The sequence below is a fragment of the Pituophis catenifer genome, unplaced genomic scaffold, assembly GCF_029215685.1.
Source record: "Pituophis catenifer annectens isolate HBS135680 unplaced genomic scaffold, rPitCat1.0.hap2 SCAF_3, whole genome shotgun sequence".
Taxonomy (NCBI): Eukaryota; Metazoa; Chordata; class Lepidosauria; order Squamata; family Colubridae; genus Pituophis; species Pituophis catenifer.
The window spans coordinates 26,143,922-26,166,548 of NW_027256883.1; the positions used below are offsets into that span (position 1 = coordinate 26,143,922).

At 36.5% G+C, this 22,627-nt stretch overlaps 1 protein-coding gene across 5 annotated transcripts in view; it reads left to right on the forward strand.

The window, feature by feature from the left end:
* RNF19A (ring finger protein 19A, RBR E3 ubiquitin protein ligase) overlaps positions 1-22,627 on the forward strand; it is a 39,809-nt gene that overhangs the window by 10,453 nt on the left and 6,729 nt on the right. For all 5 annotated transcript variants that reach the window (XM_070940428.1, XM_070940431.1, XM_070940430.1 and 2 more), the window contains 8 exons: positions 7,265-8,043; positions 10,824-11,032; positions 12,410-12,554; positions 14,313-14,475; positions 17,077-17,191; positions 19,777-19,938; positions 21,139-21,349; positions 22,125-22,268. In XM_070940428.1, the coding sequence (XP_070796529.1) occupies positions 7,448-8,043; positions 10,824-11,032; positions 12,410-12,554; positions 14,313-14,475; positions 17,077-17,191; positions 19,777-19,938; positions 21,139-21,349; positions 22,125-22,268 (1,745 nt within the window). In that variant the 5' untranslated portion in view covers positions 7,265-7,447. The remainder of the gene's footprint in view (positions 1-7,264; positions 8,044-10,823; positions 11,033-12,409; positions 12,555-14,312; positions 14,476-17,076; positions 17,192-19,776; positions 19,939-21,138; positions 21,350-22,124; positions 22,269-22,627) is intronic.

Below are 22,627 nucleotides of genomic sequence, written 5' to 3' on the forward strand. Positions count from 1 at the left end.
TCTTTGGTTGACTTTTCTTTTTACTAGATCATTTTTTCAGTTGTTTAGGAGTCTAGTGATCCACTTCAGAAAACTCAGTTTTGCAGCAATTTTTCTCAGCTCTAAGGAGCTTACAATCAAGTCTGTGTGTGTGTGTGTGTGTGTCTTGTCTCTCTCTTTCTGTCTCTCTCTTTCCTTCCTTCCTTCTCTCTCTCTCTCTCTCTCTCTCTCTCTCTCTCTCTCTCTCTCTCTCTCTCTCTCTCCCTCTCTTTCTTCTGGAGGTGAGGGAAGTGAAAAACAGGCAGTTTTCACCCATTTTTTGGCCTCCTGGGGCATCTGTGCACCCCATTATCACCTCCCACATCTACAGCAGCATTCTGCAGGCCAAAAACAGGCAAAAACGACCCAATTTTTGGCCAAAAATGGGCCATTTCTGCCCATTTCTTTGGCTCCTGGGGTTTCTGTGCACCCCATTTTTCACCTTCCCCACCTCCAGCAGCATTCTGCAAGCAAAAACAGACAAAACCGGCCCATTTTTTGGCAAAAAACAGGCCATTTTTGCCCATTTTTTGGCCTCCTGGGGCGTCTGTGTGCCCCATTTTTTATTTCCCCCACCTCCAGCAGCATTCTGCAGGCAAAAATTATTGGCCTTGCCTTTCAGTTCCAGCTTGCAGGGCTCGTGAAGGTTAAGTCCTGCGCTCGGCTGAAGGGTGGGTGGGGCGATGTGGGTAGGGCAGCCTTGTGGTCCTGCGCGGGCCAGATTAATGGCATGCGGCCCGCGAGCCGTAGTTTGAGGACCCATGCTATATATAAATTTTAAGTGGTAGTGCTAATATACTCCCTCCAAAGCAAGAATTATTCTACTGAATTGATTAATGCAAGCCAGTAGGTGAGCAGCTTCATTTTGTGCCATTTGCAGTTTCTGGGTTATCTTCAAGGGCAGTCCTATATTGAATGAATTGCATTAATCTAGCTGACCCAATAGCATGAGTCGCTGTCTTTTTCACGACAAGGGACTGAGTCACTGTCTTTGTCATCTTCTGCTCCAGGACAGATTTGAAATGGCTGAGCAACTGAAGCTGCCAAGCATCTTCTGGGCATGGCTTCCTCTTGCTATTCTAGCAAGATCTGTAAATCTGAAAGGACCCCCAGATCAAAGTTCTCTTCGAGAGGAGTGCAGCCCTATTAACAGTAATAAATAGAACTCCCATGCAGCTGGGTTGCTTTTCTCTTAATAACATATCTATTTTACTGAGGTTCTGTATGATTCTATTCCACCCACCAGTCCCTCACAATTTCCAGGGCACCGGTTTAAGATTTCTATTGCATTTTCTGTTCAGACTGAGATTGAGTTGTAATACTAATACATGTAATCCTTGTTTAGCAACCACAATTGGAATCGGAACTTGATTGTTAAGCAAAGTGAAACCACAACTATGCTTATGATCTTAATTCAGCTTACCTTCATTTTAGAGACCCGTGAAGGTTGTACATGTGGGCATTGGTCACAAAGTTTCTTTTTCATCACTCCTGTAACTGTAAATGGTTGTTCAAGGCAGTCACTAAATAAGGACTACTTGCATTATTCAGAGATTGATAATACCTAACCCAAAACAATAGATGAACTTGCCCAGAAACTTCAGGTAGAGGTTAGATAGAATACAGGAGAAATCTCCACCCTTGGAGATTCCACACTGAAGTGCCCAAGGGCTTGATTCTCTTATAAATTCCCATTGGAACTACCAGCTCAAGAAAGAGCAGAATATTGCCCCAGTCCCTAGTTTCAAAACAATCCAAATGGAGCCATGATAGATAGTATCACATGCTGTTGAGAGATCTCGCAAATCTACAAGAGTTAGGGGTTCCCATCCAAGTTCTGTCTCATTCATCCATAAATAAAACCAGTATCGTTTCTATCTCATGCCTCAGTCTATATCCTGAATAAAAAGGATGAAGATGGCTGTCCAGGACCTCTTCAGTTATTTAGGGGTTTGTTTGGTTTTTTTTGTTAATTATATGATTTATAAGCTACCTAACTCCCCAAAAATCTGAGCATTTTACAGTAGCATAATCCAAAGAGTTTCTCAAACTTTACTTTAAAAACTATTTGAAAATTGTTTAGCGGGATTTATCATTTCCTGAAGAGCTGTGTACCATTACCTCCTTCAAGACTGACAATATCAACCCTTTTTTTCAAAGTTGTATTTGTCATTTTCTCTATCCATGTGCCTGGAGCATGCCTTCTTAATTGATCCATCCCCTTATAAAGGTTGGTGGAGGCTATGAAACTTAGGATGATGAGACTGTGATAAAGGACTAATGTTAAAATGCTCAGTTTCAGTTAAACCTTCTGATTATTCTAAAGCAAAGACAAGATGTTATTTCTGTGTGTTCTTTGTGAATCGTACCTGTGCTGAAAATAGGAGAAACCTGCGTTGGCTATAAATTCCTGCACTACTCCACATCCCATCCCCGGAGTAGGGAGGTCAAAATACCGCAGAACCAAAGCCTGGGGCATTCTACTACCAACATGATGATGATGATGACCACCACCACTGTTTTTCTAAGATTATATCCCACTCAATATTCAACTGATTTTGAGCAGTTTGCACTCCTATCGTACATAAACAAAATCATCAAAATAAATGTTTAACTATAAACAATATAAGTAATATATTGTATATGCTGAGGAATAATAACTGTATATAAACATATATTCTTAAATAAAAGAAATCACTGTTATAATCTCCCTCGAAGGCTTGTTAAAGTAGCCAGGTTTTAATAGGTCTCTTGAATCCTAATAATATCAGGGCAAGTTGAACTTTTAGGGTTGAGGAGCTTGGGAAGGGAGTTTGCCAAGGAGGAAAGATATACTAACAATACCCATTTTTATGCATGTATAAGATCTCATATCTGGTAACTTGCTGAGCCGAAGATCTCATTACAAAATATCACTACTCCTCACCTGGCTTGGTGTTGAAGAGTGATGATCTATCTGAAATCCTGCCATGAAGATTTTAGGGAGAGGAACCTTTCCATCCTCATCCAAATTTCAATGATACGTGCCAGGCCTACTGTTTCCATAAACAGTTAATGGAGAGAAAGAATCTATGTGGGAAATAAAATACTTTGTAAAATATTACAAACATAAAATTTAGGACTAAGGAAACCTGTAATATTATATTACCATAAATAAATTTATGTTGTGCTACTATAGAGGTAGAAATGGAAGGTGGGACTAAGCGGCTGCTTTAACTTAACAGTGGATTTGGAATTGGATTGTTCTGTAAGTGATATCAGTGGTCTCTTAATTTGATATATAAATAAATAGACTTGATCTTCTAGGCCTGTACCTGTTTTCTTAATAAGGAGTCTAGGCTACCTTAGCATTAGAAGGCCACTTCCACATTTTGAAAGCTATGATAAGTTTCAAGGACTTTGTATGTTCTTCAAATCCCCATGTTTAGGCTTTATTTCACACTTCACTTAGTAGATCTACATTGTGATTTTGATGCCATCTGTTAAGCAAGCTTATGAAATGGCCTTTGCTGGGATTCTTCTTGCAAAAGCTATACATGGTCTTGTAACCTCCCCAGCACATCTGTGCTAGAAGCTTGCTACCTGCTTGAGGCTGCCTAATCTTCTGGCTTTCTCTTGAGCCATATATGTAGTGGGGGTGCATATTCTGTTTTGAAAACTCTATAGAGCTGGTCCAGGTCAGCTACCAACTCAACTCTGAAGAAGTTATGTCAACGTCTGCTACTCGGGTATTCATCAAAACATACAGTTTGACCATGGATATTTAAATATAAAGGTTTCTGCCTTGTATTTGCAGCTATGCTATCAACATTTCTTTATAGAACCCACACTGTCATTGACTGCCTCAACAGCCACCATTTCTCCAGTGGCAGGAATTCATTTTAATTGTGTTGCTTCCGGTATGACCAGCGTAAGAAATTATTGGGATTACAGTACATATCTCATTTATTTTTCTTTTGATCATAAAATATGTGAGTCTCCTTCTATATATGCTACAAAGGTTGCTTGGGCTGACAAAGCTGAAATGGTACCAATAACCTTCTGTCCTAGATGAGAACGTTATTTTTCTGTGGCTAGTTTGAGTGAATTTGCGAAGATGACGTAGATTGTTCTTTCACTAACTTGCTCAGTTTTTTCCTGAAACTACATTGCTCCAAATATTCCTCACTGCAGAATTCTAGAGCAGGAGTTTAAAGACTAAACTGAAACAAATCTATAGTAGACTATTTGAAACTATTCTAATTATTGATTTAGCTGCATTTGACTGTAAATAACTCATAGATCAGTTGTCTATATTCTTTTTAATAATCAACACTTTCCTTATAAAAGTAATTTCTTTTTATGTCTGAATCACATGCTTTCCAATCCATGTGTTTTAGGTTTAATAGTTATAGTCTGAGCCATTTCCTGTTTTTCTGCTGTTTTGCTGCCAGGAGTAGAAACTGGCCGGTCAGCCATTTTTAAAGACTTTGCAAGTAATATAGCACTGTTAATTGTGAACAGAATTTCTAATGATTGTTTTGTCTTTCAATTTTGAAATGTTGCTTAAAATGGGATTCAATTGAAGTCCAAACAAATAATCTGAAAAGTAGAATAAAGTAGATGAGAGCAAAGAAATCTTGTTGTTCAAGTATTCTTTTAACCTCTGAAATGCCTATTTCTTTGTTAGTATTATTAAACTTCAGAATTTTTACTTCTCCGGCAGCCTCAAGTTCAATAGCTTTTGTTATGATGAATGTGCAGAATTTGTAGCTTGCTCTTTCCTTTACATGGTAATCACACCTGGTAGACTACAGTAGATGAGAACAAGACCATCTTCCACCTATTTTTTTTCTATGCACAGAAAAGATAAACATGTACTTTTACAGCAGTAACCTGTGTCATATAATAATTGAGCTACACTATTATTAATGTTAGCAATTTGATAAGAACTAACAAATCAGCAATACAAAAAAGCACAAATAAAAACAAAACATTATTTAAACAAGCCACAATAATAGCATAATGAAGAAGCAGATTCTTTGACTATACAAGCCAGTGGAAGAGGTTATACGTCAAAGTTCACTAGAGGTCTTCAAACAAGTTGGATAATCATCTCTCAGAGATGCTTAGTGTCTTATTCTCCAATCATGGGGTTAGATTAGATAGCCTCTAAGGAACATTCTAATTCTATAATTCTGTAAGACTAATATTAAAATCAAAGACAGAATCAAATTAGTAGGAATAGAGCAGCCCTGACTTCCCTCACAAGAAAATTTCATAAATGAAATACTTGCTTCATTCTTTTTTTAAAAAAACTTATTGCTTTATAATAGGTGGGTGTTGAGAGTTTCTTAAATTGCAATTTAATTATCCAAGGTCTTTTTAAAAAATTACTATCCGGCAGAAGAGCTTGCAAAAGCTTTCTAAATTTGTATGTATTGTAATTCAGGGGTATTCGAATATCAAATAACCTGAGTTCATATTAGCCAAAGGATTATCATGTACTACTGAAATATGCTTACCCTGAGAACTGTGTTTCTTTGGTCTATACTGCTGCACAAGTAGAGGTTTAGCTAGTCATAGAATTATATTGCGTATGATGCTTTCAGGCTGTTTACCTAGGTACTCTTTTATAAGTGGATATATAAGCTGTTCAGTTGAACTGCTCAAAGGATTTTCCAATTATTTAAAAGAATCTGAGATATGTAAAAAAATTATTCAAAGAGTTGCACATAATATAATTGTCTTTAGATTTTTTAAGAGAAAGGATATCACCATTTTAAATTTTAAAATCACTTTAGCAAATATACTGAAGTAGAATACTGTAAAAAAGAATCATAAGTTAATTGCATTCTGTAAATCACAGCCCCTGGCTGCAATTCAAAACATATTTTCAGTTTGGAACAAATTTGGATAATTTGGCAGGAGAGAAAGAAATTCTTTTGGCTTCCAGGCTTAAAATAAATGACCAATAGCCCTGTCTGTAATAGACATGTTCTCTCATGTTGAATCTGGTTCCTTAATTAGTTTCTAACTGCACAAGATTGATCTATTATTGCTTTTTTAATTTTTTGGCTATAGTATAACTTAGGAAGGATCTATTATCATAGCCTCCTCCCTTTATTTCTGAACTTCAATTACTACTACTGTAACAAATGACCTATTTGGAAATTTGACTTTTTAAAGGAACTTATTAATGCAAGGAAACATTTTCTGTCATTTTTAGTTGCAAGAAATAAAGGTTAATTACTGTTTTAGATTAGAAGCATATTGTGTCTTTCTCAGAATTTCTAAATTACTTTCCTTTCTCCATATGTAGAAAGTTAAACTAAATGTTTGTTCCTCACAAATTCATAGCTGTACATTTTTGATTTTGGTTTGGTTTGGAAGAAATAATAGAAGAAATCAGTAGTTTAATTTTTTTCTCTATATGATAGACATTTTAGATGTCACTATTAAGTTGATTTCCTGTTCATTTCTTTTTCCTTATAATGATAGCTTTGACCTGAAAAGCCACAAGCAGAAACTAAAAATTACTGTGTGTAAGTTTGTGGAAAATCTTTCAAGAAAGCAGCACCTAGCATTCTTATACTGTCAAAAACCCTACTCAATGCAGGGCACAATTTCTGGAATTCTTTCCATCCTCTTTATCAAATGCATCTGTATTTTATTCTGTTTCTGTTTTCTGGCTTGCACCAAGCTTGGTCCCATTGTGTTCAGTTTTGGAGAGAAAGCTGTGGCAACCCACTTTCATTCTGTTACCAAGAATACTGTATTGGTGCTGTTACTCAGAACTGAAATCTTGAAAGATGTCTTTAACTTTAGACATATCACCAGAACACTAGATTTTATTTTTTTTATTTTAATTGGTGCTGTAAATATTTCCCATTTGTAAAGTTTAAAAAATGTCTGTCTGGATTTTTCTTCTTCTAATAGTATCAATTTTAGGATTGGCAATTCACTGGTTAAAAATCCTAGAAAGTGAGAACAAACCTTTCTTACAAAATAGATTAATACCTACATATGTTGCCCCATGACTATCGTTTTTTTTCTTTTAAAATGACAACTGGGAATCTGGAAATTTCATTTACTTGCTCTCTTGCTAATTGACAGACATGCAACAGGTGGATGAAGCAAATAAGGTGGGGTGGAGGATTAGGTAATTGTAAAATGAATAAGCAGACTAATATCAAGCCTTTGCAAATAACAATGGATCTAAATGAATGGGGCATCAATTTTTATGTGTCTCTTCTATCTCTTCCAGAATTGCTGAGGAGCATTTTGGGGTCGATTACATATTGTGAAGAATTTGCTGAATGAACAAGATCTGACCATGCATAACAAGACTTAAGTTACCTTTCCTTCTGTGACTTAAATATGCTGCTTTTCAATAGTGCTTTTGTCTTTAAAATGGTCATAGCTGCATGTATTCTTTGATCCATTTCTGATGAATGTTGCAGCCATGAGTTTACATCGGCAAATGGGATCTGATAGGGACCTGCAATCTACTGCCTCCTCTGTAAGCTTGCCTTCCATTAAAAAGGCACCAAAGAAAAGAAGAATTTCACTGGGATCTCTTTTTCGAAGGAAAAGGGATACGAAACATAAAGCCAAGGATATAAATGGCGGCGTCGATGGGATTGCAAGTATTGAAACTATACACTCAGAAATATGCCCAGACAAGAACTCTATTTTATCTGCCTATATGTCATCAGACAGTGGAACAGCCATCTGTAGTAAGCAGACGGGAGATTTCATAGAATGTCCCTTGTGCCTTTTGCGGCACTCTAAGGAGAGGTTTCCGGAAATAATGACTTGTCACCATAGATCTTGTGTGGATTGCTTGCGTCAGTATCTCCGGATAGAAATCTCAGAGAGCAGAGTTAATATCAGCTGTCCAGAATGCTCTGAGAGATTTAATCCCCATGACATTCGATTAATTTTAAATGATGACATCTTGATGGAAAAATATGAAGAGTTTATGCTTAGACGGTGGCTTGTTGCAGACCCTGATTGTAGGTGGTGCCCGGCTCCAGACTGTGGGTAAGTGATGCATTTTTGTACCCAGAGCTCTATTTTATCCTTTCTTGATTATTAAATTGCTTGTATATAATGTCTTGCTTACCAGAATGTTCTGATTTTGTACTGTATTTCAGGTTTTTGATTCTTCCTTTTGACATTCAAAAATAACTTGCTGTTACTTTAATAGCAGAAAGATTAGAGAAATGAGAAACAGATTCCACTTCTCCTATCTTCTCATGCTAGCACTTCACACTGCAGAATATTAAAGGAAGTTGTCAAGTTTTAATGCAGCCTCTAAAGTAGGTAGCTTTCCACGCAGATTATTTACTTGCTGCGTTCTGGAAGAAGGTCTTTGTACGTTAAGCTCATAGAAAGAGATTTCCCTCTCCTGTACTTCATATCCTGAATAGGTGGCCCCACTCTTCTGTACCAACCCACCCTCTCATCTGTGTGGAATTCTAGCTTATCCTTTAGTGCTTAAACATTTTTAACTTCACATTTTTTATTTTTTAATAGCAAAGTTAAGAGTTTTTAGAATATAAATTGTGAAAGTTGGTATAATTATAATTGGCAACAAAAATGTTCATATTACAAGAGGCAACTGTTAGATCAGAGTAAAATTTTAAGAGAGCAAAATCCACTTTTTGCTTAATGTCAGAGGAATGTATTTAAATATTAAACATGGTTTCATATTGTTGCAACTCTTTTAAATACTAAATAGCGAAGAAAATAATAAACTGTACATTTTGAGACTGAATAGGGCAATTAAATTTGGAAGGCTTTATAGTTTACATTCATATCCATGCTGCCTATATTTTGTATAACATGTTTCTCTTAGGATAATTATACTTGTTTCAAAATATTGCAGATAACTGCAATTATGTGTTTTTATCATTTATGTATGGTTCTAATACCACATATGAATTTATTAATTCATAGAATTCCGTTCACATGCACACAACTATAAAAGAACTTGATAATTTGTTCTAAAGTATTGTGGTTCTTTAATACTTTATTTTGATATAACATTTAAGGCAAAATCCTACTATTGCATATAAAATATAATCACTACCACATTTCAGATAAGATATTTATATATCACATAATGTTGGCTTGTTAGTATGTTTTACAATATAATATTTTCATAGAACTTTTGATTAAAGTTCAACCAGTAATAATCCAATTATGACTGTGTGAGAGAGACAGCAAATTTTTTTCTGAATTCTCAGTTTTTATTTTTTTTAGCATATGGCATCTACAGAAGTCATGCAGTCACTAATATACAAATATACTGGATTGTCAGTAACAAGGCTGAAGTTGCTTGCAGACAGTTCTTGATTTATAATTGGATTTATAACTGCAACTGGAATCTGTTGCTTAGCAATCCATAAAGCATGACCACATTGCTTAGCGATAACCATTCCTGAAGTCCTGCTTGCAGTTTTTCACTGAATCCCCTGGTTATTAGGTGAGGCAACTTCCAGCCAGCTTCCCACAAAAATAATGAGGAAGCTGGCAGCAAGTCCCAGGCCTTCCAGTAGACAAATGGCTGCTGCTGAGTGGGGGAAGGAGCATAGGGGTGCAAGGAGAGGCACAAGTAATGCAGTGCAATGAGGGATGGGGAGGAAGGTGAGAGGAAGGGTCAGGGTGGATGTGATGGGGTGCACAAGAGGTGCGGCTTGAGTTGGTAAGATGTGAAGTGTGCAAGAGACGCGAGTCAAAGAAGATATAAGTGGGTGAATGAGAGGCACCAGGGCATGAGAAGTGCCACGTGAGTTGGTGAAGGTGTGAGGAGTATGCAAGAGATGCTGTGTAGGTCAGAGTGGGTGCAAGGGAGGTGCAATGAGCATCAGAAAGGGTGTATGTAGGAGTGCTTGGCTGGGACAAGCAGAAGGGCTATGGGAGGGTATGTGGATGGGAAAGATTGTCCCAGTGACTTTCTGGGGAAACCAATAGATTGTGATCATAGACAAGGCCCTTGTCAATTGGTCATAAGTGCAAACAAATTATCAAGCTTCCAGATTGCAGTTATGTGACTGGAAGGGTGTTTGGGAATTGAAACTCCAAGGACTGATCGTTGCCACCATTCATTCATTCAGTACTTGTATCTTGGAATGGTACTGACCATGGGTGTGTAACTTCAAGAACAGGTTGTAAGTTTTTTGGGGGCCCATCATAACTTCAGTCGTTAAGCAAAAACTATATTTCAATTTATTTTATTTGAAACAATAATTTCAATCTTGCAGAACAGCACAATGATGTTTGCTGAATTAGAGTCGAGACCCAAAATAGCAATAGCACTTAGATTTATTTACTGCTTCACAATGCGTTATAGCCCTCTCTAAGTGGTTTATAGTGTCAGCATATTGCCCCTAACAAACTAGGGCCCCAAAAATATATCCTATGAGATTAACTAGAGCTCTATAAATGTTATTGTGTTTTTACTTTTATAAAGGATGATGTTTCATAATAGCAACTCAGCTATTTAAATTGGCAGTCTGTAGAACTGAGAAAGTGGCAGCATATGACAGTACCTGATTGACTTAGGCTGTTTTCAGTAAAGTTAAAATTAAAAAAAACTAGTTAATACTTTGATAAGAGTAAAAATTCCAGGCTTAGAGTAAACTAGGAATTTTTTGCGGGGGGAATCTTAGAAGAAGGCAATTCCTGACTATTTCTACATTGTTGCCAAGAAAACATGGATCTATCCACATAATTGCCAGACGTCTAGAATAATTTGAGGGACGCTTTATCTTAGTACAGAGAATAAATACTCTTCCATCTATTTTTGAATATTTAAGGTATGCAGTCATTGCTTTTGGCTGTGCAAGCTGTCCAAAACTTATGTGTGGGCGTGAAGGCTGTGGAACTGAATTTTGCTACCACTGTAAGCAGATTTGGCATCCTAACCAGACTTGTGATGCTGCTCGTCAGGAAAGAGCCCAAAGTCTACGTTTACGAACAATTCGTTCTTCATCCATTAGCTATAGTCAGGAGTCTGGAGCTGCAGGTATTTATTGTTTCAATCTAAATGTTAGAAATATTTTTACATTACATCTTGAGTTGCTAGATTACTCATCAGTTACTGATACTGAAAAAAGGAAGATACAAATCTTTTCTTCTGTATGTTGATATTAGTGCAAAATTGTACAGTTGTGTAGAATGTACTGAAACAATGTGCTGCTAGTATTTGGCATGGTGGATATAATTAGCTTATGCAATCAATGAAAAGATCTGACAACTGATAGAACTTTTGGTTTGAAATGTCTGGTAACAGATCACACACTGGCTGAGTTCAGATGTTAGGATAAAACAAATATTTGCTTAGTTTTGACTTGATCCAGCATGAAGGTTTATAAAACATACTTTCTGATTCAGAACAAGATTGGAAAGTTTATGTTGGCTCCCAAAGCACCCCCTAAATTTTGCACAGCATATTAGTAACCATATTCAGAAGGTGGGACAATGACAAAGATTCTACTTGAGAGAAGGTTTTGAGCCTTAAAATGTGTGCCTTAAATATCTGGAAGGCTTAAGGCATTGGCTTTGTCCTTCAAACTTACCAGAAGCTGAACAGAAAGCCACTTTATACTGGAGGGATATGGATATCAGCCCATTCTTTTTGCACTCTTCATTTATTATGTCATATGAATCTAGAAAATTATGGTTTCTTAATGTCCAAACTTAGGTTTTTGTTATGGGGGCGTGAGTTGTTTAAACTATACGAATATTGATTTAACTGGAATTTGAAGAGATAGAGTCTCTTACAGCTGAGATAGAGAACCACTGACATGCAAACTTCTAACCTAGGCCCTTGATCTGTTTATATTCCCGCCTCTTGGAACATGAAAAAAGGGAGTAGTTACTTTGTATATAACTCAGCAAAAGTTCCTTATGAAGAAAAAGGAAATAAGCCATTGAGAGAATCTTTTGCTCTTTTCCCTATGAAGAAAATAAGTACTCTGAAAGATGGGAAATAACCTGAACTGAAAAGAATGCTCTTCCTTCTAATATCACTATTAATTGATATCATATGGACTGATTAAATATAGAATGGGAAGCACTTTTAAAATTATTTTAAAGAGGTTTTTTATGCTTGCATTATCATTTTGCAACTTGAGCTATATTATCTATGATAGTCTGCATTTTATGCTTTTACATTGGATATTGAAAAAAATCTCATCAGAGTAGTTTTGAATTAAATGATTGAGTATTTTAAAGCTGAATAATTTGTAAAGTTCTGTGTAATGTTTACGTTAGAGTTTTACTTAAGTATATTTAATTATCTTTCTGTATTGGGTGTTTGTTGGATCTCAGATGTGATATATTTTTAATTTTTATTTTTCTTGCGATCAGTGTTGCTATTGTACTTCTTTATTTTAAACAGCTGATGACATAAAGCCATGCCCTCGCTGTGCTGCTTATATCATAAAGATGAACGATGGAAGTTGCAATCACATGACATGTGCTGTCTGTGGTTGTGAATTCTGTTGGTTATGTATGAAGGAGATCTCAGACTTGCATTACTTAAGGTATGTATGGGAAATAGTAGGAAATAAACATGCAAAGCTAGTTCAAAACTGCTGTTTTTCTGGAGTTAGATAAAGCATTTATTTAGAAAACTTTTATGGCTGCCCATAACTCCAGGAGAAATGGAAGGTCACCTCAATCCCCACAATGGATGCAATGGCTGCAAACACTGATGGAGTTGGCTGAGATGGCTAAATTGATTGTTTTGATTAAAGAAAAAAACACAAATACCTTTATTTCTATTTGGAAACCACTTCTGGATTTTGTGCTTGAGGTGGGAAAAAAATGAAACTGATTTTGGGTTTTACCGATTAGATAGATTTGTTGTTATAGAAATGGCCAGTTTATATTATTATGAAAAAGGTAGATGCCTTATTTTACTGCACCAAAGGAGTCAGAAGTCAATGCCTTTTTGTTCTTTTTCGCTTGCTTTCCTCCACTATCCACTCCCCTTTTTCCTTCCCTAATTTCCCTAATATTTACTTTTTTATTCTCTTTGTATGTCATATTACAAATTAATAAAAAAACTATATTAAAGATTAAAGAAAAATATATAACTCCAGGCAGCTAACAATCAATTTACAGATTCCCTCCCATAGCAACCCCATTAAAATAAATCAGTACCGAAGGGGAAAAAAAGAGGCAACACATTTATTTAAAACATTTGTACAGTTGTCCATTTTATATCAGATTGACAGAAAGATACATGTATATTGGGTTCTTCTAATAGCTTCTCCCTAATGCCTGGAGGGAAAAGCCAGGTTTTAACAGCCTGCAGGAAGGTGCAAAAGGGCAGGGCCCTCTGAATCTCTTAATCCATTTTGCATGGGCATTTAGTGAAATGAAGTATGTGGTTTTTGAGGATTTTGTATGTATTAAAGGACTGTATAGTATGATGAGCAAATGCAGAGAGACCCATCTATTTATAGCAGAACATACGGAAATAACTTCCTGCAGGGGAATACTGTATGTCACAGTACTTTCCCTTTGAATTCCTGTTCTGCATGTTCAGAGAAATCTTTTGCAAATTAATCATTCTTCTTGTTAACAGACTATGCCAATGTTGAGATCATGCGGTAGAGCCAGTTTGGTCTACTGGCTGAGGCAGGGGAATAGAAACTGTGAGGATATGACCTATGTTTCTATCTTAATTTGCACAAAGCCAGCTGGATGATCTTGAGCCAGTGATTCATTCTCAACCTTAAGAAGAAGGCAATGGCAAACCACTTCCAGAAATTGTACCTAAAAAACTGCAAGAGCTAGTCCAGGCGATTGCCAGGAGTAAACACTGACCCAGGGCCCTTCTCCCCACCCTAACTGATCCACCAACAAACAGTATTAGAAATCTTGAGGATTAGTTGAGAACATGCCACTTGTTTATTGGTTAAATTTTAGAAGAGTCAAATCTCAACTGACTATTCAGGTTTAAAGAGATTTTTATTTAGTTAGATTGCAAGCCAGCTTGCCTAATATTGGGTGAGAGTGTTGTAAATTATAATCCCTGTGTCTTTGGGCACCAGATAGAGGAAGGCTATGAGACTAAGAAATGTGTCTTTGGGCTGAATTTTGTTACTCTGATGTACCTGACAAAAAGATATGATTTGATGTCCATATTTTAAAATGCTATTTGCTGAGACTGTATATATCAAGATGATATTGGATATTGACATGTTAGTATATGGGTTAGTAATAGTCTAAGTTAAAGGATTTGATTACTGAAGATTTTTCACTGCTTAATCTTACGTATGGAAAATTCACAGTCCATCAGGCTGTACATTCTGGGGGAAAAAACCATGGAGTCGGAAGAAGAAAATTCTTTGGCAACTTGGAACACTTGTAGGTGCACCTGTAGGAATTGCCTTAATAGCAGGCATTGCTATTCCAGCAATGATTATTGGAATTCCTGTATATGTGGGACGTAAGGTAAGATAACTGAATTGCTTTTGAAATCTACATGTTTTTCAATGGAACTTGCTTGTTATTATAGCATACTCTGTTTATTAAAGTATTTTTTTCATATAAGTTTTTACTTGTTCTTTGTCTTCTTTTTTAAATATATTTTTCCTCTGGAGTATCAACCTGATGAGGTTATAGTAGACATTGAAGCAATACAAGGATGAGAGTTATTAACGATTCTAGCCAATTATTCTATAGCTGTCAATTCAATTTCCAAGTGCAATTGAACATTCTGATTTTGACTTTTGAAAACAAAAAATAGTGATACAGTATTTTACTTTAAAAACCACATTTATTCTTCACTGTCTATCATCCAGATGAAATTTTATTGAGGCTCCAAACATTATGAAATATGAAAAGTATTTATCATGGATGAATTCTTTTCCAATGGTGGTTCCAAACCTTGCTGTTTCTTATCTAGGGACACTTATCATACCATCTCATTGCCCTTCTGATAACATGCATTTTTTTTTTATTTTAATGGGATTCATGTTATGACTATGCTGTGACATAACTTCATAGCTTAGCGTTAAAAAAAAATTTCTTGCAGTAAAAACTGTAGAAGTCAGTCACTTGCAAACTTGTCAATTTTCATGGAGGACCAAGTGACATCCTTAGCTACCAATACAAAATGATTCCCATAAAGTTCTCTCTGGTCACAAAATGTTTTCTGTCAGGCTCTTCCTAGTCCTTTTCCCACAAAGAAAAGTGATTTCCCAAGAAATTATTGATAAATATGGGATTTGAACCAGATACCAACCATATAGTTGAACATGCATGGCATAGTGTTTCATAACTATAATCAAAGAAGACCATTTACATCTATGAATATAAATTTCTGGCTTGGGACAGGAATCCATATTAAAGGAATTTACCATCCATTTCTGACCAGTGATTCTAGTATTGTTGGGAAACTGCCAGCAGTCAAAGAGGAGAAATCAATCAGGGAATTAGCCTTGAGTCAAGAGACCTAGAGAGAAGAAACTAACCAAAGACTGTAAACCCAGATTAACAGAGTTGGAAGGGACCTTGTAGGTCATCTAGTCCAACCCCCCACCCAAGCAGGAGACCCTACACCATTTCTGACAAATGGTAATCCAATCTCTTCTTGAAAGTCTCAAGTAATGAAGCTCCCACAACTTCCGAAGGCAAGCTATTTCATTTGTTGATTGTTCTCACTGTCAGAACATTTCTCCTTATTTCCAGATTGAATCTCTCCTTGATTAGTTTCCATCCATTATTCCTCGTCTGGCCTTCAGGTGCTTTGGAAAATAGCTTGACCTGTTCCTCTCTGTGGCAGCCCCCTAGATATTGGAACACTGCTATCATGTCTCCCCTTCTCTGGTCCTTCTTTTCACTAAACTAGCCATGCCCAATTCCTGTAACCGGTCTTCATATGTTTTAGTCTCCAGTCCCCTAATTATCCTGGTTGCTCTTCTCTGCACTTTTTCTAGAGTCTCAACATCTTTTTCATAGTGTGATGCCCAAGATTGGATGCAGTGCTCTAGGTGCGGTCTTACTAAGTCTTTCTAGAGTGGTATTAGTACCTCACTTGATCTTGATTATCCCTCTGTTAATGTAATTTACGATTACATTGGCTTTTTTGGCTGCGGCTGTACACTGCTGGCTCATATTTATCTAGTCCACTAAGACTCCAAGATCCCTCTCACAGTTACTGCTATTAAGCCTGGTTTCACCCAGTCTATATATGTACTTTTGGTTTTTTTTTCCTAAGTGTAGACTTTACTTTTCTCTACACTGAATTTCATTTTGTTAGATAGGGCCTAGTGTTCGTCTGTCAAGATCCATCTGGATCTTGAGCCTATCATCTAGAGTGTTAGCTATTCCTGCCACCTTAGTATCATCTGCAAATTTGGTAAGTTCCCTTTCTTATTCCCTCATCTAAGTTGTTTATGAAGATATTGAAGAGTACTGGGCCTAAGACGGAATCTTGTGGTACCCCACTATTTCCCTCCATGTAGATTTAGACCCATTAAGGACTACTCGTTGAGTATGGTTTGTCAGCCAGTTGCAAATCCATTTGATGGTGATGCTATCTATCCCACTTTTTTCTAGTTTACCAAGAAGTAGGTTGTGGTCTACTTTGTCGAATGCCTTGCTGATGTCTAAGTATATTATGTCCACAGTATTTTGCTGGTCTACTAATTTAGTCATTATGTTGAAGAATGAAATAAGATTAGTTTGGCATGATCTTGCTTTTAACAAACCCGTGCTGACTGCTAGTTATTACTTTACTTGTTTCTAGATGTTGGCAGATCTGGTTTTTTTATTATCTTTTCCAGTATCTTCCTGGATATTGATGTTGGGCTGATTGGTTGATAGTAGAGGAAAGGTTTAAACAGGAAAGGAAAAGAAATCCAAACAGATTTTTTTACATTGTTTGCTCATCTTGTTTGATTATACCAATGAAATCTTTAAATGCATTAATTTAAAATGGCAAGTAAATAGATAAAGATAATATTGATCACTCCTGTATATCATTTCTTCTACCAGTTATTAAATGGAATTTGCTCTAAAATATCTTCATTTTTCCTCTTTCTTATAAAGATTCATAATCGCTATGAAGGCAAAGACATGTCAAAGCATAAGAGGAACTTAGCCATTGCAGGTGGTGTAACCTTATCTGTAATTGTTTCACCAGTTGTAGCTGCAGTCACTGTGGGTAAGTATAGTTTCTGACAAAGTCTAGGAATATCTTTTTTTCTTGAATACAGTAATTTATATTAACATCATTATATTTTACTAAAAAATTACTAAAAAAATATTATTGATGAGTAATCTAGCAGTGAGACTATTTTTTAAAGTTTGTGCTTGAATAGTTTGAAAAATGTAATTCTTCCTCCAAAGTTTGCTTGTTTGTTTAATTATATTTGCTAATCACCACTGTCAGCAGACACTTTGCGTGGCTAAGCAACCAGCAATAAATGCCAGAGGAAAAGCAGCATCCTAACTGTGGTTACTCAGCATTAATAAGAACAAAAGACACAGTAGAATAAAATGGTTCCTTGCAGAATGAAAGGGGTGAAGAACCTAATTATGGCTGTGCAGGGGGAAGATCTTCCAAAATTGTGGGGAATTCCAAAAAAGCTCCACATGGGTGATGGACACTTAACAGAATCTCCTCAGAAGTTCAGATCAGACAAGCAGAATTCATTTTAGGAAGATAATGTCTAGTTGTATCCCAGTGCTCTGCTGTGTAGGGCTAAAAGTTACCCCATAATAGCAAGGTTATTTTACTAGCATTCTGGCTTCTCTATTATATGCACTTCTAAAGGTAGCTTTAGTAGTCCACTTGAATGGTGATTGTGGTATGAATTACCATTGCCAAGTCTTCTTTCTTTAGGTAGGGATGTAACTATTATGCCATCGAGAACAAGGCCAAGACCCTCTTGGTCACAGTGTCCACCTACATTTTAAGCAGTAGCTGCAAGTCCAAGAAAAACTCAGACAATCACTTCTTTCAAAGGAAGCATTAATCTTTCAAGAATAACTGCCAGTGCCAAAGTTTTCAGGTGACCCACAGGAACTCCATCTTACTGGTTCACCTCATCCTAACAGCCTCTAATTATTGATTTAGGATTTCTGTGGCATCTCCATCTGACTATGCTTCGCCCAAAATTGATGAATGATTTGTTTTAGTAATTTCATACAGATGTTAAATAATTTGGGGTAGAACATATAGTACCCTACGCTAGAATGATCAAGAACATTCTCCCCTATGACTGCCATTTGAAACTGCCCACATTGATAGGAATGGAACCACTAAAAAATAGTACTCAATTCTTACAGGTGATCTAGAGGGAAACTAAATAATGCTGCATGCTGCTGAAGAATCTATTAGTAACATGGAGAAAGGGAACATCCCTCATCAAAGTCCTAACAGAGATATTTTCCTAATGTGATTGATCCCATTTCTATCTCATGCCTGGACCTGAACCTGCTTGGAATAAATCTGTTTCCCCTAGAATCTTTTGTAATTGCTTCCCCACCAGCTTCCCTCAAAAGAGAAGTCTGGAGACAATGCAAAGCCTTCTCCAAGAGACAGTGCTACCAGGCAGTATAGTATCTAAGTAGCACTAACTATCTCTTGAATCCAGAAAATCCAGAATCTTCTTGAGGGATACGGTCAGTCACGAAAGCTTTAACAGACGAAGCTTTAACACACCCTGCTTGGCAGCTTGAAGAAGCCAGGAGGGCCATAGATATTTCAGGACCCATTCTACAGGAAACTTTTCCACTTAATCATGTTCCACAAGATCAAATCCTAAGGAATTACTTTGGTCATCTTAGAGGACTCTGCCCAATGGGATCAAAACCAGAGAGGGTATAAGCTACTTCATCTGCAAGGAAACCTGTAAATTAATTCCAAGAGTCTTCAGGCATTTTGCTCCACCCATCCTTCCCAAGAAGGATCTGGGTAATTACGAATAAAATTGGTATGCAAGAATTTATGGCCACAATAAATATAGAAAGCCCTGGGAGCTCCAACATCAGTCCAAGATGGTACGCATAACCAGCCCTAGCTTATCTGTGCAACTAAGTTTCATGCATAGTTACTTATAATCAGTCATAATCTTCCACCTAGATTTCACTGGAGTTGGGCGGCCAATAAATTTAAATAAAATAAAATCTTCCCCAACCTCAGCATTGTGACTGAGGCCCAGAAGAGCACATGGCTCATTCCCAACTCTGGCTAATCAGGTCTCACTATCACACATTAAGTCTGCATTTGATGGTGTCCATAGCATGGGGGCATGAGATCTTATTTTGCATAGATCCAGCATTTATCAACAGCAGTCTAAGACCTAAGAGCCCATCTGTTCTGCCAGCAGAGCGCAGGTTTGGGGTCACTGGTCTAGAAGGAAGGTGTGCAAGTTTGGTAGAATCCGCTTTGGAAAACTAGAGTCTTGTAGTGTTTCAATCTAAATCTATATCTGTATCCTTATTAATATAATCCCAAAAGCCATGATAAAAGGTTGTGCATGCAGACCTTATTGCTCTTGAAATGAATAGAGAACCAGAAGACCTCAGTGTAAATATGAATTCTTGAGACCAGGATAAGTTTGCAGAATTTGGTTGACTGTCTTTTTATATCCATGATGAAAATTATATATCTATGATAAGAATTACCTTTTTGTTCTATTGTTCTATCTTTGCTAAATAGTGGAGTTAAAAAATACACAGTGATCACTAAAAAAAAAAAGACAGGTGTGCTAATCCCAGTATTATACATTGTTTCCCTTATAGGTATTGGAGTCCCAATTATGCTGGCCTATGTGTATGGAGTAGTTCCCATTTCTCTCTGCCGAAGTGGAGGTTGTGGCGTATCAGCTGGCAATGGGAAGGGTGTCAGAATAGAATTTGATGATGAAAATGATATAACTGTGAGTGGAACAAATGCAGCAGCAGGTAAGAAAGAAAACCTTTATTTAGTTATCATATTTGCCTGGCTGCCTGTCTACAAAAGCATTTTTGGAGAAGCATAGAGGCCTTTTTGGAGAGAGGTAGAATAGAATAGAATAATAGAGCTGAAAGGGACCTTGGAGGTCTTCTAGTCCAACCCCCTGCCCAGACAGGAAACCCTACACCAATTCAGAAATGTAGAAAACATTTTCAATTGGAAATATTTCAATCTTAAAATAGTTTTTTGATATCATAGGAAGTATTCTTATGCTGTTGTTACCCTACCAAAAAAGAGCACACCTTGAAATGAGGACTTTTAAATTTGAAATATTTTGCATATTTCTGTTTTTGATAGTTGCTGCCCTAGGTTTAGCCAGTTACAAGCTTCTATAGACCATAATCCACAGATAGCCAAGTTGTTTCATATATACATACACAGTTCAGAATATATTTGAAAGAAGTAATATTCCCTATTGGTCAAATATAGTTAATATCCAGACATGTTTTTTTTATTTGCAGTGTGTGCTATGTTCTGTAGTGATTTGCATAATCCTACACTTCCCAGAAAAAAAATCAATTAGTAGCAGCCTTAAAGGATACCTTCTTTTATTGATGATATCTTAAACTTTCCCTGTATTAATTTATCAAGGCAGTAAATAGATGAAATCATTTTCTAGATACTGTTTCTTCTCTTAATGTTCTAATGCCATTGATTCAATATTAGTGTCACTTGCCATGCTGTGATTTTGATTTGGTAATTTTTTATTGAAAATGGTGGATAAAATAATGTTAACTAGTGAAATGTTAGTTTCCTAACAGAAAATAGAAATGATCCAAATTGTAATCTAGTTTTAGAGAACAACTTTATTATTTCTCAGTACCAATTCTGGAATAACAATAGAATTAGAAAATATTAAGGATCATTATTCTGTGGTTGGCATTCTTCTTTTTCAGGAGAAAATCCAATTCTGTTTAGGAAATTATTTTATACAATTTCCTCATTACACTAGCCTAGACCTACAATCAAAAGATGACAGCATTTTTTCTTACTATCGTAATTGTATCAATCTAAGACCAACATCCCCTCATCAGTTCTTGAAGAATTGAAAAAAAAAACTACAATTTTTATTACTGGAGCTTCCATAAAAGCAAAGCCTTCTATAATATGAAACTTTAGTAAAAGATATATTCCCTTTTCCATTTTAGACACTACATCAGTAGCAGAGGCACGTCACAATCCTAGTATAGGGGAAGAAAGTGTTGGATTGACTGGAAGCCTAAGTGCAAGTGGCAGCCATATGGACAGAATAGGAGCCATTCGAGACAATCTGAGTGAGACAGCCAGCACCATGGCTTTGGCTGGAGCTAGCATAACAGGAAGTCTGTCAGGAAGTGCAATGGTCAACTGCTTCAACCGGTAAGATAATGCATTCCAAGTGTTAAAATCTAATTGACTGTTTGTTATATAAACTATAATAAACAATGAAGTAAATGTTTAAGCTGATTGTTGTAAATTCTAACATCTATCTTTTGAATACTTGTGGATACATTCTGAAAACTGTGATTAAATTTAGTTGGATTAAAGAAGAACTCCAATTCCAATGACGGTGATATGTATGGAGAGATAGGAATTCTAGCATATATGGCTTTTATATTTACTATTGGATTATGGTTTAGGGCAGAGTTCCCCAACCTTTTCAGCTTTGTGAACTGGCAGAGAGGGGAAAGGGGATGGTTCCATGTGCTCAGTGGGCACATGCACCCTCCGCACCTACACATTCTTGTTCGCTGCTTGCATGTGTGCGCTCGCCCGCCACTTTGGCTCAGTTCTGAAAGGCCTGGTAGCTGACCATGGTCTGGGGGTTGGGGATCCCTTGTTTAGGGAAAACACACTTGCATGAAAATGAGATTGTTGTAAATGGAAAAACTTGTGATATGTTACCACACTAGAAATTAACTGCTTATATTATTTGGAAGGTAACAATTTAATTCTGGCTATTTCTCATATGTATTATTTTTTTTTAGGATTTACTACTGTAATTTATTAAGGGATATTTTACTTTTTTATTAATTTTACTAATTTGCTGTGAGAATTCTTCACTGGGTGGCTGGTAAACATTTAAAAGATTTCAATATATGTCACATTGAAAAATGCAAGTTACTTATTGAGCTAATACTGAATTTTCACTAAGGTTGGAAGTCCAGGCAGATGTGCAGAAGGAGAGATGCAGTTTGAGTGGCGAATCTGGCACTGTTAGCTTAGGAACAGTGAGTGACAATGCCAGCACCAAAGCAATGGCTGGGTCCATTATAAATTCCTATGTTCCATTGGACAGGTAAGTTTGAACTATGTTGGTCTATGTCAAGTCCAGAGTATATTTTGTTTTTTAATTTAATTTAATGGATGAGCTTCTGGCATCTGTATATCTAGGAAGACATTTTGCCTACTCTAATAGCATGCAGAAGTTTAGGTATCTCAGATCATATTGTATGGAAATTTCAACTGTGTCAACCTCTGAAGCCAAAGTGTGATTTGAAAGTCAAAACCTCTCCTAGTTTTGTCTTGGTCTGATCAGATTTATAATATACAATCCACATAGTTTCTGTAAAAGAAATATTAAAAGTAATATTGATGAATCATCCTCTTAGCAAGATAGGACATCTTTTTTCAAACTTTGCATTAATTGTTGCATAA